This window comes from Aulostomus chinensis, chromosome 6 (genome assembly GCF_037954235.1).
Source record: "Aulostomus chinensis isolate RoL2024-O1b breed Wild chromosome 6, RoL_Achi_v1.0, whole genome shotgun sequence".
NCBI classification, from domain to species: domain Eukaryota; kingdom Metazoa; phylum Chordata; class Actinopteri; order Syngnathiformes; family Aulostomidae; genus Aulostomus; species Aulostomus chinensis.
In genome coordinates, this window is record NC_141325.1 from 11,673,342 (window position 1) to 11,690,921 (window position 17,580).

General features: G+C 41.0%; 1 protein-coding gene across 2 annotated transcripts; it reads right to left on the reverse strand.

The window, feature by feature from the left end:
- Positions 1 to 2,104: 2,104 nt before the first annotated feature.
- rnf122 (ring finger protein 122) lies at positions 2,105 to 16,428 on the reverse strand. 2 transcript variants are annotated; one of them, XM_086205353.1, is made up of 6 exons: positions 15,873 to 16,428; positions 9,707 to 9,863; positions 3,242 to 3,287; positions 3,113 to 3,154; positions 2,936 to 3,015; positions 2,105 to 2,249 (listed from the first exon to the last, which is right to left on the reverse strand). In XM_086205353.1, exons 1-6 carry the CDS (start codon positions 15,895 to 15,897, stop codon positions 2,135 to 2,137), a joined length of 465 nt encoding a protein of 154 aa, XP_086061479.1. In that variant the 5' UTR covers positions 15,898 to 16,428; the 3' UTR covers positions 2,105 to 2,134. The 2 variants fall into 2 exon arrangements, with proteins under 2 accessions (XP_086061479.1, XP_086061478.1); XM_086205352.1 differs by having other exon boundaries at positions 2,936 to 3,018; positions 15,873 to 16,425.
- Positions 16,429 to 17,580: the final 1,152 nt, after the last annotated feature.

The window sequence follows — 17,580 nt, forward strand, 5'->3', positions numbered from 1 at the left end:
TGATACATACACAATGCCGTGTACATAATTTAAACAGATCATATCATCTTTGACCCCCGAGGACAGCAGGCACATATTCAATGTGAGTACCTCCAAAACATTAATAAACTACAAAGTGGACTAGAAATATTGTATATAACAAGTAAACTTGCAGTAGGCTATACTTTTAAGTTCATTTGTAGTATAGTTACCGTACACTATAAAGCTTCAAATGTTTAATATGTTGTACTAAAAGTCTTCTTTTAGAAATGCATAATGGGACGGTTAATTCACACAAAGTAGAAGACAAGATGAAGGTGAAAAAGATGCTTCTACACAAAATACACAAGCTTTACTTTTATTTTTGAAATACTGGCTTTACCTGCTAGAAATGACCTTTGAAAGAAGATGGCATTACCTTGCTAAATTACACCTGGAACATGTGTGTGAGAAGGTTTTATGTGCAGGTGATGTTTGTTGCAGTACTAAAGAACCAGTCAATCTAACCACCAATGTTATACTTTGTTTTACCTGAAGGTGGGGCCAGATACATGACTATCAGGAAAGTAACAAGCCAGACTGAGCAAAACAGACAACTGGATTTATTATTCGTTTCAAGTAATTTACACCGGTTGGATTACAAAACATGGAATGTGGCCAGAATCTGAGAGGACATTTGTCTTGCTCATGTACTGCAAACAGGAAAGAGACATTTGTCTTAACTTGGCACGCTGACTCCCCTCATCTGCGTGTTTAGCTTTTTACTTACAGTGCAGGTGCCTGCTGTGTCTGGATGATGTGCTTTGTGAACTTTGTGCTCAGTTTTAGGCAGTGTTTTGCTTTAGATTTCTGAGTCAAAAAAAACCAAAACAACTAACAAGATTGGAATGTAAAACCAGTAAATATGCCATAAAATTCTGTGTAAGAAGGTGAAATGTGGCTGTTTTCACAGACTAATTCACAGAACAACACTGAAAGTCTCTACTGCTGCAGCTGCCTCCCCTCTCTCTGCAGACAAAAAGACTCACTGACCGGCTGCGCTTCATCCAACACATGATCTAACTTTTTCTTTTTTTCCTCTTTTTTTTTTTTTAGAACAAATATGGAGATTCAAAGTGCTAAACAATCTTCAAATTTCAACAAAGAACCTAAACCTACGGTGAGAAGCAAGAGCAGATCAATTCCTGCTTTTTATATCAACATCATTAAAAAAAAACATGTGAACAGTAAAACAACTGGAGTGTGTGCAGTATGAAGAACAAATACAATATTAAGAGTTGGACATCAGCAATCACACATCAGGAAAAAATATCAGTCGGTGCATGTGAAAAGAGTGTAATTTTAGAAAGTTTTTGACTTGCTACACCTGGACCAGACCTTCAGCTGCTCTTAAAAATTAGATTAATTGTTTAGGTTCTGCTGATGAGGTGTGAAGCTGCAATGTTTTATTCTGACTTGTGCTCTTAGGTCAGCAAATTAAAAACCATTTTATTAGATATCGCTACATCCTCACTACAGTTTTTTTAATTTCCTTTTTTGTTTTTGTTTTGTTCAACCCGTTATTTTAATTCAGAAGAGAATTATTGGCAGTAACACATCAGTGAGCTACTGCTAGCAAATATTAAGCAGGAATGTTCAACATTTCCATTTTCATTATTTTCGGCCGATATCATCATGTCATCCCTTGCGCACCACGAGATACAAGACTCTCAAGCGCTCCGGGAGGGTGGGCGCTCTCCGTCGTCCACGTCGCGGTGAAAACTGTCTCCTCCACTTCAGTGGTGCTGTCACCTTCACCCGAGGCGATTGGAGAAGATGCAAAGGAATGGGTGGAAAGGTGGATGTTGAAAGAAGAGTGGTGGAGTGATGTGTAGGTGGCTGAAGATTATCTCTCAGACACCACAAGATGCTGTGTTGCCATCTCAGGGATGGTTGCTAGGCAACAGCATCCTTCAGAGTCTTTCTCCGGGTGGTAACTAGGTTACCCCAACTTACACTGTCATGCAATTCTCATTGTCAGTAGCAAAACAGTGGTCTCCCATCCCGTTGGTCTCTAACTAGTGCCAGCTGGTTTAAGGTGGCGTCCCATCCTGCCCCAAACCCCCCCCCCCCCCCCCCCCCCCCCATCCAGCTGGTTTTGGCAGGGCTCGCTAATTCACACCAGTTCATCCAGCAGAGTCCCTATGCTGTGGTGCTGCTCAGGGGGCCCAGCGATGGGTTTGTTGCACATGGGGCAGACGCAGCGCACCTCCAGCCACTTCACCAGACACCTGCGGAGATGAATGACATGAAACAGTTTCAGCAACCTTGCAACATTTTTCAGTTTGACACAATCGATTAAAAACATACCCATGACCTGTGTTGGGCTCACACTGGCCATCTGGTGGTTCTGGAATATGCAATCAAGCAATGTGTGAAACAAAGTGTGGGAATTTGCAATCCACTTGATGTTGGAAAAGCCTATCACCGTCCCAAACAGTACAGTATAGCAGCACCCCCCCCCCCCCCAAAAATGTGGATCAGTCCATGTGATGGCAGAGATCATGCGGAAATCAGAATTACATTAAAAAATCAAAAATAGAGCTGAACATTAGAGCCAGAAATAAAACAAAAGCCCTCTTAAGGTCGATACTGGAAAATATAAAGAATATGCATTTATCAATGACGTGTTACCAAAATGACCTGCTAGCTGAAGCGATAGCATTAATGATCGTCATCAAATAAAGACTAAAAATTAGCATACCGACTGAATGCCTGTTTTCACACAAAGCAGTGTTTTGTTCTGTCACTGATGAGATGTAAAATTCCAGGGCTGGTATTTTGTTGCCAACACAGCTGGCATCCCATGCATGTGCAAGTAGAAAAACATGTAACCTCTGATGAAGTTGTCCTTAACGCGACCAACATGACCATTTTGGTGCAAAAGAAACACTCCACAGTGCTTTTGTGTACTCACTTCCTGTGGAAAGCATGTTGGCATGGCAACACTCCCAGCTCGTCTTTCACTTTGAAGTCCTCCAGACACACGGCACATGTCTGCTGTGTGAGTGACGGACAGGACGGAGAGCCATTGGATTAGATGATTGCAGTCTCAGGAGCAGCAAAAACCACATCTACATATGTATATTCTTACCCCATGAAGATTCAACTTTTTGGGATCTCCTTTTAAAACCACCTGTTGAGAATAACAACATAGAAGATATGTGACTGACAGTTCCTGTAAAATTACAGATAATGTAACAGATAAAATCTTGAGGCTTACCTCTCTGTATCCAAACCGCTCGCTCTGGGCTTGGTGTCGTAGTTTGCTGAGGAGGGAAAAGACAAACGCATTCTTCAATAACTTTAACAACAATGTGTGATTTCATAAGGATCAGGTTGATCTAGTGGCAAATATTGACTATAATATTAAGTAACATATGTTAATTGACATGTTAGCCTTAAATTATTTCCCCCCAAAATATTCAGCTGCTTGCCAAAACTCAAAACCGATGAGAGAAGTACACGTGAACATCTAATTTGTTTAGGAAAACCAAAACAATAAGCTTCAATTAAAAAAACAGAAACAGCTAGAACTCAAGAGAACAACAGAGGCAAGTTAGTTTTGTCATCATGAGCAGCCGTCATAAATTTAATTAAATTAAATTTTATTTGTCAATTCATTAATTTATTACTAGATGGATACAATGAATGAAACTTTGTTTTATATTTTCAAACATTAATGTTATTCTTTTTGCATCAAATATGGAGCAGGAAGTAGTTAAAACTACATTAAGTTGGTCCTGTCTCAAGTTTCAGGCTCTGCTCTTCCATCCATCTTCCCCATCATTATTATTGATACATGTACATGTTGGAGGCGGATAAAGTGATTCTAATTTTAAATGTTTAATCTAAGTGCAGAATTGGAGTCGCTGCGGTTTCTTGCTTCCTTTGCCAGTTTGTTTATAAAGAGATGAAGATGTCTGTATTTAAGCTGAGTTTAAAAGCAGGACGTTGGTTTCAAGCAGAGTTTTAAGTTTAAATTATACGACTGTGTGTGTGGATATGTGTGCGTGACAGGATCTCTGTAATTGCAGAGTATGCTTTGATAATTAACTGTACTTTTAAAGACTTAAGAGTGGCTACACGTGCATGGACAAATAGATGTCTGCCCACACACACACACACACACACACACACACACACACACACACACACACACACACACACACACACGCTTAAGTTGCAACCACACGCACGTAAACGCACTTTCATGCACATACACACAAACACATCTAATGAGTACGTTGCCTCTTTGGATCCCTGCACCACCCCAAAAACAACAATGGAGGGGAGATCTTTATCACTTGGCGAGCTATGTCTGTTCAGGGTGGTTATTTTTGGCCTCCTGTTTTTACACAACTAAACATAGACTCAAATGTCTGTCGCTGAATGTGATTTGGACCTGGAACAAAATGCAGTAAGAGTCACTGGGGTGAAAGCTGGATTATTTATTGGTGATCACAACCACACACCCCCACCCTTACCACCAAAAAAAAGTAAAATTAGGGAACGACATATACTTGTTGTTTTTCTGTTTGGGTTTATTGTTTACACTGATTGCAATGAACAATCCTCCGTGTAGAACAATGTGAGGATGCAGGTTTCACGTGTGTCGCGGTTTCCCATGCTGAGAGAATGATGTGAAGTAGGTGAGGGGGGGGGGGGCGCCACACGATACAGATTTCAGCATTTCACAGCAGCTATTGTACCCTTTGTACAAGAATAATAATATAATTAAAAAAATCTCACAGAGCAACTATTGACCACTACTCATTGTTTAAAGAAGAGGTGAAATCAGCCGATAAAAATAAGATCAGGAGAGTGGCAGAAAAAGCTGAGATGTTAAATTTAAACTTGAAATTGAATGGTTAGTATGTATTATGTGTGTGTGTGTGTGTGTGTGTGTGTGTCTCTCTCTCTCTCTGTCTCTCTCTCTCACACACACACACACACACACACACACACAAGGCTATTGCAAAACCAGATGTAAGTACGTGCCAGTGACACTACGAAATATGAAATCCAAGACATAGAAATACGAAACGGTCTTACTATCTTTATCCAATCGGATCTTTTTCATCAGGATGTTAAAGGGTAGAGTGGCTGCAGGTGTTAAACTGTTTACATGAGTGAAGGACTTGTTAAACTTTCTGAATTTCCTTTTTTGAACATTAGAAATGGACGATTTCTACCATCGGCAGAGTCTCCTGTCCATCAGGATCATAAAAATAGCAGTTACTTGTTTTATTAGGCCAGAGTTTAACACAAACAGCCACAAATTCAACACGCCTGCACTCAAGCAACTCTCTCACATGGCTCACCCGGTGTTGAGATTAAAAAGCAGACTGGAGAAAAAAATATAAATTAGTCATCAAGGAACACCATCACTGCCCTCAACGCCGCTTTCTTCTTTATTATTTCACGTTGTTGTTTGGAGCAGTTGTGATGTCCAACGTGACGCACCAGAGTGGGTTTGTTTGGTTTTTTTAGCAGTTAAAAGTCCGGATTTACGCTGGTATGTGGAGAGGAAAGGGGGTTTAAAAAAAAGCTATTTTTTAAACCCATGGCATCACCATGGCGACCTGTAGCAACCTCCCAGCTGATTCAGATCAGCTGATTAAATCACTTGACGGATGTTTACGTCCATCTTATTTCTATTTTGACCGTTTTATTGCTCAACCTCATTGTTTCATCATTTCAGTAATGAGTCAGTGATGGAACCGGTCTCCCCTCTGTGAAGGCAGTGCTGCAGCTCTCATTTCTATTGTCCGCTCAAACTGAGGTATCTCAATCAGTTTCATAATATGTTTTTTTTTTTTTTTTACACAGGACATTTTTTTTTATTGATTTCTCTTGTAAACTCTTCCGGTTTGCTTAGCCTTTGTAATTACATATATATATTTTTTTATCTTCAATTGTGTGTAACAGGACAGAATTACGGACACGTTTAAAGACAGACGAATGTTAAAACTATTCGATATATCAGGACTAAGTGTTATCTGTTGTCAAGGCGAACATCTCTGATCAACTCTCAAATACACGCGTCTTATGTATTATAGAAGCCGGCTGACTCTGCTCATACAAAATGACCTCACCCTTTCCATGGCTACACCATTTTTGGCATTTAGTGTAACTAACATTATCTGTCCTCCAATTCTCTTCAGGTAAGATATTAACAATAAGACCCTTCCTGGACTCACGGGGCTAAAGGGGAATTTAGGGACACTGCTAATCGTTGCAGTTTATCCTCTTCCTCATCAGTGGTTATAGGCACAAACTGCTCATGCTTCCTGTTTTAATCAGCTTTTCTTTTTTTCCCCTTCATTTTTTTTTTTTCAACGTCCTCTGGGATATACACACTTGGGGGAGTTTTACCGGTCCACTCTCAAGGATCACCGACCGAAGAAAATGAAATGAGTCGGTGAAATGATTTGGAGGAAAACCATCTGGGGGTTAATGTCTCCGCTCCCGCTCAGTGGATTGTCTGGCAGAAACACCTTTGGCTTGCCCTTGCACCTTATGAATCTAAAAATATCCCTCTTTAAATTGAATACGGACCCAAGCGCTGTTACATCAGCAGAGTGGCATATATACAGGAATTAAAGACATCTTTTTGGTTTATGCGATTGGCACCCTCATGGTCAGGTAACACGGAGTACACCCACCCACTTTTGTACCAATATTAGAACAACTGTTTTAATATGAAAGAAGGGCTGTAGCTTTCAAGGCCTCATATTATTGTTTTCTATGATTAAAATGCAGACAGAGATTTTATGACATTTCCCTTTCCTGTTGGAAATTTAACATCACAAACTCAAGGACACACTGGGGTTTAAAATGAGCCTGTCTGCCAGGGATAAAAGGAAACCTGCCCCCGACAGAGAATGACATTCATCACTCAGTATTCATCTGATGAATCACCCCCTCTATAAATGAATTCTCAATCACACTCCTACCCAAGACTACGTTCAGCTTGTTAATGGGACTAGAGGAAGTGACTCACTGGTTATGATTCATGTGCAAGAAGGTTTTTTTTTTTTCCTGAGAAAAACTGACTGTCAATTTGAGTGCGAGCGCAGACCAAACAAAACACACAATTACATAAATGTGTCTAACCTCACGAATCAAGCTTTGATGGGAAATAACAGCAACATAAAATATCTAGCAGGTCAAACAGTAGCAGCTTGATTCAGTGTCATGCCTGAGAGAATGAACTCTGGGATCGCCGCAAATTTTCTCAAATTTGATTTCGAAAGTCAATTAATGAAGCAACCTCTCCAAAAGCCTGTAGAATATTTCATGAGAGGCTCGTGAAAATGTCCAGAGGTTCCCAAAACTTAATGTGCTCTACTTTTGGCCTATGATCCATCCTCACATCCACCATGTGCCATGAAATTCAAACAGGTAGTTTTATCGTAATCTCAATCCTTGAAGAGTGCAGACCTACAGAGACCTGAAGGAGAGTTATATGCTTTGAGGCCATTAGATACCTTTTTTTTTCTTTCAATTTATTTTATTTCGGGGCCAAAAAACATAAAACAGTTCCTAAATATTCACTTTGAATAAATAAGTATTTGTCATAACCTTTAAAAATTTAGGCTCCTTATTGTTTTGGAATTGTGAGTTGATGGAAATTGAGAAGACAATCTGATTCCTGATTTTGTGAGAAAAGTCCATTTGTTTTAATCGTTTCATCCCTGCCTGAACTTGTTTTGTCCCGTTCCAACCTAACTTTTCAAAGTTGCAACATGTAGTGTAGTAGTGTACAGCAGGTAAATCTGAGGTCACAAGATACAACTTGTTTCTGCTTGCCTCTCCAGGGCTGCGTACAAACCTACACTAACGTCGGAATGCAAAATTTATATTTTTCACTCGGTTAAATGGATCCGCGTTAAATTTTAACGTGCTCTTTCCTTGACCCATGCTACCCTCCTCCAATAATTTGTGAAGTTGAAGCTTTTTTTGCATAATCCTGCAGTCAGACAGTCAAATGGATAAAACCAACAAGTGCAGGTGAAAATTGGTGTGCAGAGTTAATCACGAGCCATCACATGCTGACAGGTCAACGATATTTCTCTTCATGAGCAGATGGGTGTTGTTTTAAAGAGCCTAAAAAAATGTTACTTTAACATCTACAGTTCTGTGACAGCTGGGCATATCCTATCTGTCAGGAACTAAGAGAGGGTTCATGCAGCAGGGAAGTGGGAAATCCCCTTGGAAATATTCCACTTCCCAGTAAAGAGCATTCACGTAAAAAAAAAAAAAAAAAAGGCAACATTTTCAGCTGCAGAAAATTTGATTTATTTCTGCTGTCAGAATTTATAAAAGTGGCCTCATTGCATTAAAAGCAAAGCTCAGGAGGTTCGACAGATTCATGTCCTGACAGCTAGCTGATGTCACATAGCTAGCCAGATGGCTAAATTTAAAGCGAGTTAACAAGAGTTCATGGTGAAGTACGGTTTGAAACTGCACTGAGTACAACTTAAATTAACTATGAAGAGAATTATTTAGAATCGGAGCGAGCGCATTTCTCATCTTTCACAATAAATCATGTCGGACCTCTCAAACACATTCCTCTTTCCTGGTGGGCTATTCGGAGTTTCCCACTTCTCACTTTCCCACTTCCTGGTTGCTTTTGAGCACATGAAGAGTCCTTCAAGCCAAGTTTGTCAACTTGATAACACCTCTAGGGTTTTTTTTATATTTGGCTAACAAGGCCTGACAGGAAGTGAGGGACTATGCAGACTGTCCAGTATTTGTCTGGCGTTTATTTACATGAAACAACATGTCAGTCAGTTGGAAAGTAAAAGCAAGTCCGTTCCTGCGTGTTCATGTTCATGCATCATGGAGTACAACTGCCATCTTTGGTGGAACAGCTTTCTCTTGATAAAACCACGTCCCACAACTTCTTAAAAGCTCTCGCGATGAGATTATTTTGTCAGTTAGAGTTTTACAACTTAGAATGACCTATTAAATGCTTTTAAAAAAATATATTTTAACTACATTAAGAGATAACTGTATTTTTATCTACAGCTGCCCAGTTATCACAGAAAAATAAACAGAGCTACACAGGAGGCTAGGTTCACAAAAGTGACTGCCGCATACCTACAAGATAACATCTATATTAAAGATGAGTATTTATGTTCTGACATTTCCATTTATGATTCATGTTTTCCAGACAGCATGTCGGTGCAGCAACAAATGTTTCTGAAATTGAGTGACATTTTGATAACATATGAGATTCAAATGACAAAATCCTGCCTAATACTGCAAACTGCACGTCATATTAAGAGTCAGGTAATCCAGTAAATTATCTGTAGAAAGCTCAGGACAACAAACCAAAAATACTGCAGGTGTTTATGTTTCCATATAAGGTTCATCTTCTGTGATTTTGAATCCTCCCACTGTTTTTCTTTTCAGGCCAGGTTTATTTTGAGTGAAGTTTTTCTGCACTTTTCCTCAGTTGAGCCCCGAGCTGCTGTCCTCACACATTGTAACAGCGTGTTTCCTGTTGCCTCATATCCCGTCCTTCAGACACAAACGTCCCCTCAGCTCATCAGGGAGTTCACAATCAACAGCAGGAGAGGTCACAATGTTTCCTTCATTTTCCCTCCTTCCTTCTTTGAGCACAAAATTCCCCCCAAAAAACAAAACAAAACAAAAAGTGCAGTTCCTATTCCCTCACCTTATGAAGTAACAGCAGAAGATGAGGCTCAGGCTGAAGACAAAGATGCCCGTGCCAAAGATGACCATGTAAATGTTAAGAGGCAGGTCTTGGAAGGTGATGGGCGGCATGGTGCACGACTTGTTGGAATAATCCAGTCCCAGACCACAGAAGCACCCTAAACCAAGACAGACGGAGGAGTTAAAAACATATAACTAAATACAACGTACACATGCTTATTTAAATTCTCATATGTACAGCGAAGGGTCAGAGCTGCAGCTGTGCCCCCCCCCCAACACACACACACACACACACACACTAGTCTCAACACACATGCACGGACATTAAGAGTCAGAAATAGACAGTAAATTTCCATCCATCCATCCATTTTCTTCCACTTATCCTGTTAAGGGTCGCAGGGGGGCTGGAGCCTATCCCAGCAGCTTTCGGGCGAGAGGCGGGGTTCACCCTGGACAGGTCACCAGTCCATCACAGGGCCAACACATATAGACAGACAACCATTCACACTCACAGCCACACCTACAGTCAATTTAGAGTATCAATCAGCCTCGTCCCCTCTTGATGTCTTTGGACTGTGGGAGGAAGCTGGAGTACCAGAGAGAACCCACACAGGAACAGGGAGAACATGCAGACTCCACACAGAAAGACCCCGTGCTCAAGCCAGGGCTTGAACCTGAACCATCTTGCTGTGAGGCGACAGAGCTGACGGTAAATTCGTTAAATGCAAAAGAAAACACACAGTCAGTGCTGTTTAAAGACATCAAAGAGGGTAGAGGAGGAGACACAGATGAAGAAAATCAAACTATTATACTAAATTATACTGCCCTTTTGAGGACAATTTAATTATTTTTGACTGATGAAATTGTGTTCATCTGTTTCATGATCCAAGAGATGAATGCAAGGTTAGTGATCACAACAGCAGCACAAAACCTCGAATGGGATTATTTTGATATCAGGTACATCATCATCATCATCATCATCATCCTATTACAGATGCAGTAACTCTGTGTTTTCACTGAGAACTTTACTGTGTGCTCCACAAATAGCAGATGTTACGTCAGTTAAAGGCTCTCTTCTTGCTTCTTCCCCTTGCATCGATGCTGAACTCCTGTGTGTTTATTTTACCATGAAATAGATTATCACCGCTGTCTGCAAGTCAAGGTTGGAGGTGGAGGAGGCTGATGACTGATGAGCAAATGTGACATGACATTAGACAGGTGCAAGGAAACAGAAGTCATGTCACTACAGGTGTAAAAAAGAATAATTATCAATAAAATGTAATTATTATTTTGAACAGTGCTGCAAAAAATGTTGTAGAAATGGCTTCATATTATCATTTTTTCTCACCAAATAATGTGGCACTAATCAGCTTTTCTTCTAAACTGCCAAAAATAGGTCTTCCTCAATCCACACCATTACAGGGTGCCAATTTCAGTAAAGAAGGCTAGAATTCTTTGGAGGTGATGGCCATTATATTGAAAAGTCCTTAATTTGATCACTCACTTCTTGTAATCAATACATTCAAAAGAATATCTATTTATGAATGTCCATCCTTTTTCTAATGCTTATCCTGTTAAGGGTTGCGGGGGTGTGGGGGGGCTGGAGCCTATCTAAGCAGCCTTTGGGTGAGAGGCAGGGTTCACCCTGGACAGGTCACCAGTCCATCACAGGACCAACACATAGAGACAGACAACCATTCACACTCACAGTCACACCTACGGTCAATTTAGAGTATCAATCAGCCTCATCCCCTCTTGATGTCTTTGGACTGTGGGAGGAAGCTGGAGTACCAGAGAGAACCCACACAGGAACAGGGAGAACATGCAGATTCCACACAGAAAGATCCCGTGCACGAGCCGGGACTCGGACCCGGAACCTTCTTGCTGTGAGGCAACAGCGCTAACCACTGCACCATCGTGCTGCCCCTATTTATGAATATATATGCCTTTATTTTGAAATCCGTGTTCCACTTCCACATCAAAATTGGAAGAAAAATCGAAGATAAGCACTATCTATGGAGTTCTCTTAGGTTTTTCTCCATTTTAGTAAGAAAATAGGAGTCAGCTTTTTGTGAGCTCATATGAATGTTACTGATTTCGTTGAATGAGTATAAAACGTCTTGAAATGCCTCTAAACTGAATAAATGTAAAACACATGGAAGGAAAATGTAACATCTTTGTCCAAATAATCTAGATAATAATTGATGTAACAGATGATTTACACCCCGCCTGAGTACAAGCGTGTACATCCAGATGGCTGCATTAATTCAAGGGTGGATGCAGACAAACAATTGCAGATTAGATGGCGCGATACAGAGAGAAGACTTGTGTTTGTGTGAGTAATGAGAAGTCAGTATCTGCATGTGAGAGGGGCTTTGTGAGAGCGAGGGGTCACACTCGCCCAGTGAGTGATAGTGAACCCAGGCCAACACAGGACTCAAATTCATAGCAGTCCTCTGAAAAGAACCCTTCAGATTAGAACGAGAGGCAACAGAGCGTCATTCTGATCAAACTCTGCAGCTGCTGATTTCGCTGTTGAGCGATCGGTAATCAATGAAATAATAAAAGAGAATACCAAATATATTTGTCTAATTTATAGTCACATAAGAAACAGCCACTGAACAAATGAGATACACTTGACAACGCATCTCATTTCAAGGAATTTAAATGCATGATTACCTCCGCGGATAATGTGTTCACCGGCGTGTGTCCGGGATTGTTAGTGAGATATCTTTAAAAGGAATGGACAGATTTTGATGAATTTTGGTGGACAGATGGATGATATTACCAGGAATGACAGATTAACTTTTGGAGGTGATAAAGGTCAAATTGTTGATCCTGGATATACTCGAGTATTCTCCACCGCTGGCAGGAAATAGCTACGATTGGTACTTCAGAACATGTCAAGAGATTAATGTCAATCACATTCCAAGAATATATGTGAAACAGTTAACAGAGGAACAATTCTGCTTCTGTGAATCATCGTGATTGTATTCTAGCTAGCGTTATGGATCATGAGACTTATGCTGTACGTGGTGGTAAGACAGAAAATTTATGAATGGATTTTTTAATGATAATAGCCTCCTTGGCAGAGCTAGTTTTCTCTTTGAAGGCCATCTTAGAGAGGACATGTGCACCACGCTCACAGCTGGGTACCGCACAGCACAAGTTACATATTTTTCAACTTCCATGCACAGCACATGGCAGATATGCTCTCATGTCCCCCAAAATAGACGAACCATTATAATGGGAACATTTTAGGCTAAACAAGAAATACCTCTTTGTTCCTCAAAAGGCAATGAGTCACTTTTCTAAAGAAATCACACAATATCAGTGTAAAAAGTGATTCTCGGCAACTTGTTTGAAAAGAAACAAACAAGGTTGGTGTAAACACTTCGAAAAGTACAAATATGTACAGCATTCTGGTGTCCTGCATGTAAACAGCATCTGTGCTCTGAGTGAGCTCTTCCACTGGTCAAGCTGTCTATTACAAAGATACTGATTCAGCACAACATTCCAGGGTGGCGCTGGCTGAGTACTCCCATCAGCTTGTGACAGTTAGCAAGTAGTCCATCATAAGTTGAGAAATGCTAAAGAAGTGCTGCACGGTGGTGCAGTGGTCAGCACTGTCGCCTCACAGCAAGAAAGTTCCAGGTTTGAGCCCCGGCCCAGACACTGGGTCTTTCTGTGTGGAGTCTGCATGTTCTCCCTGTTCCTGCGTGGGTTCTCTCTGGTACTCCAGCTTCCTCCCACAGTCCAAAGACATCAAGAGGGGACGAGGCTGATTGATACTCTAAACTGACCGTAGGTGTGACTGTGAGAGTGAATGGTTGTCTGTCTCTATGTGTTGATCCTGTGATGGACTGATGACCTGTCCAGGGTGAACCCCGCCTCTTGCCAGAAAGACGCTGGGATAGACTCCAGCCCCCCATGACCCTTAACAGGATAAGCGGAAGAAAATGGATGGATGGAAATGCTACAGAAGTTAGCATTGAGATTTCCCCCCAGGTTCTGGTACTATGCTGTTCCCTATCATTTTGGAGGGTGAAATATGGAGCACCAGCTTGTTCAGATTATCTCCAAATTATGGCTTTAACAAGAAAATGTTTATTTGTTGCATTTGCAGATACAGATCTGTTGCTGCAAGCATAATTTCTAAAGTATCAAGTCATTTTTTTTTCCTCCTTAATTTCAGGGCCTTTTTCTTGTATTTCAGTTAATCCATTTACAGTGGGAATGTAAATGAGACATTCTGATCCACATATTAATTCATCGATCTGAGCTTGCGCGTGTTTGTGTATGTATGTGTGTTTGTGTGTGTGTGTGTGTGACTGCACCCGAGGGACGCACGACTGGACAAATGATCCAAAAGATGAACAGACAAAGACACTGATGGCTGCAGATGAATGACAGATGGAGGAATGATGAATGGAATAGACATATGGATGAGTGTATAGAGAGGCAGAAGGAGAGATGAGAGAGTGGCTGAATGGATTAAAACCTTTACCAATTTAAATTCTCAATGACAACTATTGTTTTCTTGGGCCACAGTTTTTCATTGATCCTTGTATTTCAAGTCACTCCTGCAGCTGAAGTAGCACACTGACATTTCCATTTGACATTTCTCCCACCTCACAGTTAAAATTGCTGCATGAGAGGATCAATACTTGACGCCTCTTGCTTCCACTCTCTCTGAATGAGCGGTGATGCTCATGATGGGACCTGTCGATGGCTGCGCGGTCAAGTTTCACCGCTAAATGACTTCACTCAGTGAGACAGGATCATCGCGGGATCCTGCTGGGCCCACGCGGAGGCGTAAACATAAAACAAACATGCACCGAGAGCTCATCATCTTTTCGTATGAAAGATCGTGACAGAGGAAGACACGCTCAGACGGATGGGGTGGAGGTGTGTGGGGGGGTGATGTTATGGGGGGGGTACACGTTCATGTTTCATGTCACTGCATAAATGATGACACACAAATCACCTGTGAAACTGCTGTAGACTCACAAGCCAAATCTGGGTCATTTGTATTCAGTCTTTGTGTGTTTATTATGTCACGACTGTCTATATACATGGGTGCTCACACCCTCCTCCTCCTCCTGCTCCACCTTTGTATGCATGGAAAGCAGACAGCTATATGTGGTATTTGGCTGTGGGTGGAGCCATATATGACCACTGACCTATATATTGGGAGGAGGCACAAAGATAAAGGGATGAAGGCAAGAGAAAGTTGTCATTTCGAGAATCTGAGGGAGTCGTATAGAGTTTCAAGAAATTTAAAAAGACGGGAAAGTCCCTTTATGATTTCACAGAGCTGTAAAATACCTCGACTATGGCAGCTTCTCTGACAGCTCCTACGAAACGCCTGCAAGGGTTTTGTCCTATATATTCACACAAAGCTGCTGCTGCTGCTGCTGCTTGCACTAAAGACAGAACTTTGCATCAAATATTCAACAGTTCACATGGGGGGGAAACACTCGAGCCTGACTGCATGACTACTGCTGCAAGAAGAGGAAGAAGAAGAAAGTAGGTTGAGCTCCGAAAAACTCCAAAAACATGTGTCACACATAAACAGTGAGCAAACAGGCGTGATCACACGGAGCCGAGTCGGAGCTGCGGCCAGCCTTCATTTTTTTCCTGCAGAATGTCACTCTTTGATACTTTTCTCCTGCAAATAGGAGGGGAGTCGAACAGCACAAAGGGAGTAATTGTTCTTGTCTAAACACCAGCAGCAGTCCACCAAGGAGACTGCTGTGGCTGCTCCAATGGGCTACGTTAGGGGAAAAGACCACTAATCCATCATCTTCACTGGGTCCCTCACCATGACAATGAAAGCACACATTTCAATGCACTGAATGCATGCCTTGTAAGAAAAGTAGGAAAATATAATAGGGTAAACTTTGAATGATAATTATATTACAAGGACATGTGACATTATTATAGGGCACTGCAGAGCTCTTGTTAAGCATCACATCTGATATTTGGGTTTTTCTTGAGGTGCCTGCTTGGTGTATAAATCTGGATAAAAACTGAAGGGATTCAAAACAAAACAACTACAAACAGAAATAACCCCTCCGGAAGCCCTGATTGACTTTACTGGAATAAAAGGTGATATAACACATGATTACAGAGGCCTAATAAGAGAATATAAGATGCCTGCTCACCGTTACACCACTGAAACGGGTGCATCAATGCATCAGAGGGAGTCCTTGCCGGCGGGATCCGATTTGCCAACAAGCCGCAGCCGCAGCCGCCAGAGCAGATGGATGACGGTAATAAAGTGCACAAGTAGACAGTGGTGAGTGGTGAGGTGAACAAGACAATAAAAAAGGTCGTAAAAGGCACAACAACAATAAAAAAAGAGAAAAAGATGATGACAAAAACACGCGTGACGGAAGTTAAACCGGGTTAATGTCACCGAATCTGCTGCTTCATCCCTTCAGATTCAGAGGTAATTAAGAGGTATCCTTCCTCTTTCTCCTCGCTGTTTTGATTGTGTTATTATTAATAGACGGCATCATACCGACCCAGCAGCATCTGTGTGTGAGGGGGAAAACTAGAACACTGGCTCGTTGGTGCTGGTCCCGCCTCCTGCAGGCGTGACTGACGCGCGGTTACGCCAGTCCTCGGCGCCTTTTGGGTCGGCGTGTGTGGTGACGATCTGCCTGCACTGACGATTTGTATTTCCTTACATTGACAATCATCTGTCGTTTCCTACTGTATGTTTTACAAGCTGTTTTGAGGTTTGGTTTCGGGAAAAAGGAGCGTACCTGAATCATGCATAGCCGGATTGCAGTTGTGATCCTAGGGATAACTAACCCTCAGGTCACCAGGGCCCCATGTGAACTGGAAAAAGAAAAAATCAATTGTTCAGTAAAACAATTCACAGAAAATGAATTGTCATTTGAATTCGTGGTTGTTAGTTGTTGAGGATAATTATTTACATAAATCTGCTGTCATCATTAGCTGCATGTCTTTTTGTGACGATAAAATGTGGAGATTTATTGAGCAGGTGATACCAATGCTGTCAGTCAAGGAGGCCCATACTTGCAGCTGATATTATAGTTGAGGATAATATTCAAATTTCTGTGCCAAAAAGTTAGAGTACTACAAACCCCACTTTCAACATGTTCTTTTTTTATTTTAATTTATTTAACCTTTATTTAATCAGGAAAGCCACGTTTAAATTAAATAACTCTTTGTGTCCTGGCCAAGACCAGCAGCAGCACATTAAAGTTACAAAAAATGTCGTAAAACAATTAAGGACAACAATGGAAGGTTTCTTTATGAACAATTATATGAATATGTGAAATAAACATTACATTTCAGTAAAGTGCATTAAGTTTAAACTTTGAACATAATGAAAAGTAAAATAGAGTAGATGCTAAATAAATAACCTCTTAAACATACATGTATTTGGTTGGCTATTTAAGAGTCTGAATGTTAAAATTAAATAGCAAAATCAAATTTAACCAAAATTTGTCAGAACGTGGATTTTTAAGTATGAAAAGTTACGCGATGCCTTGTTGGGACCGGCATCAGATTGCACCTCTCGACAACCTCGGTTGCTGATGAATCTTACTTGTTGACTATTTTTCTCTGAATAATACAAGACCCAACACAATGTCATGAGGGGAAAAGTTCATTTGTATTTCATGGTCTTAAATGGATTAAAAATGCAGGTGTCTCCTGAAAGAAAAGGAAAAGCTGTTTTCTCAGTCAGCTCCTCGCTGAAAACAACCCTTAGAAACACATTTTAGACAAACCCACACAATGTTCTGCCAAACTGTTGTTTTTTTTGAAGACACAAGAATTTAGTATTCGCGTTCTTCTGGCTGTTTTGAAGTGGGTGTGGGTCAGTTGGAGAAAAAA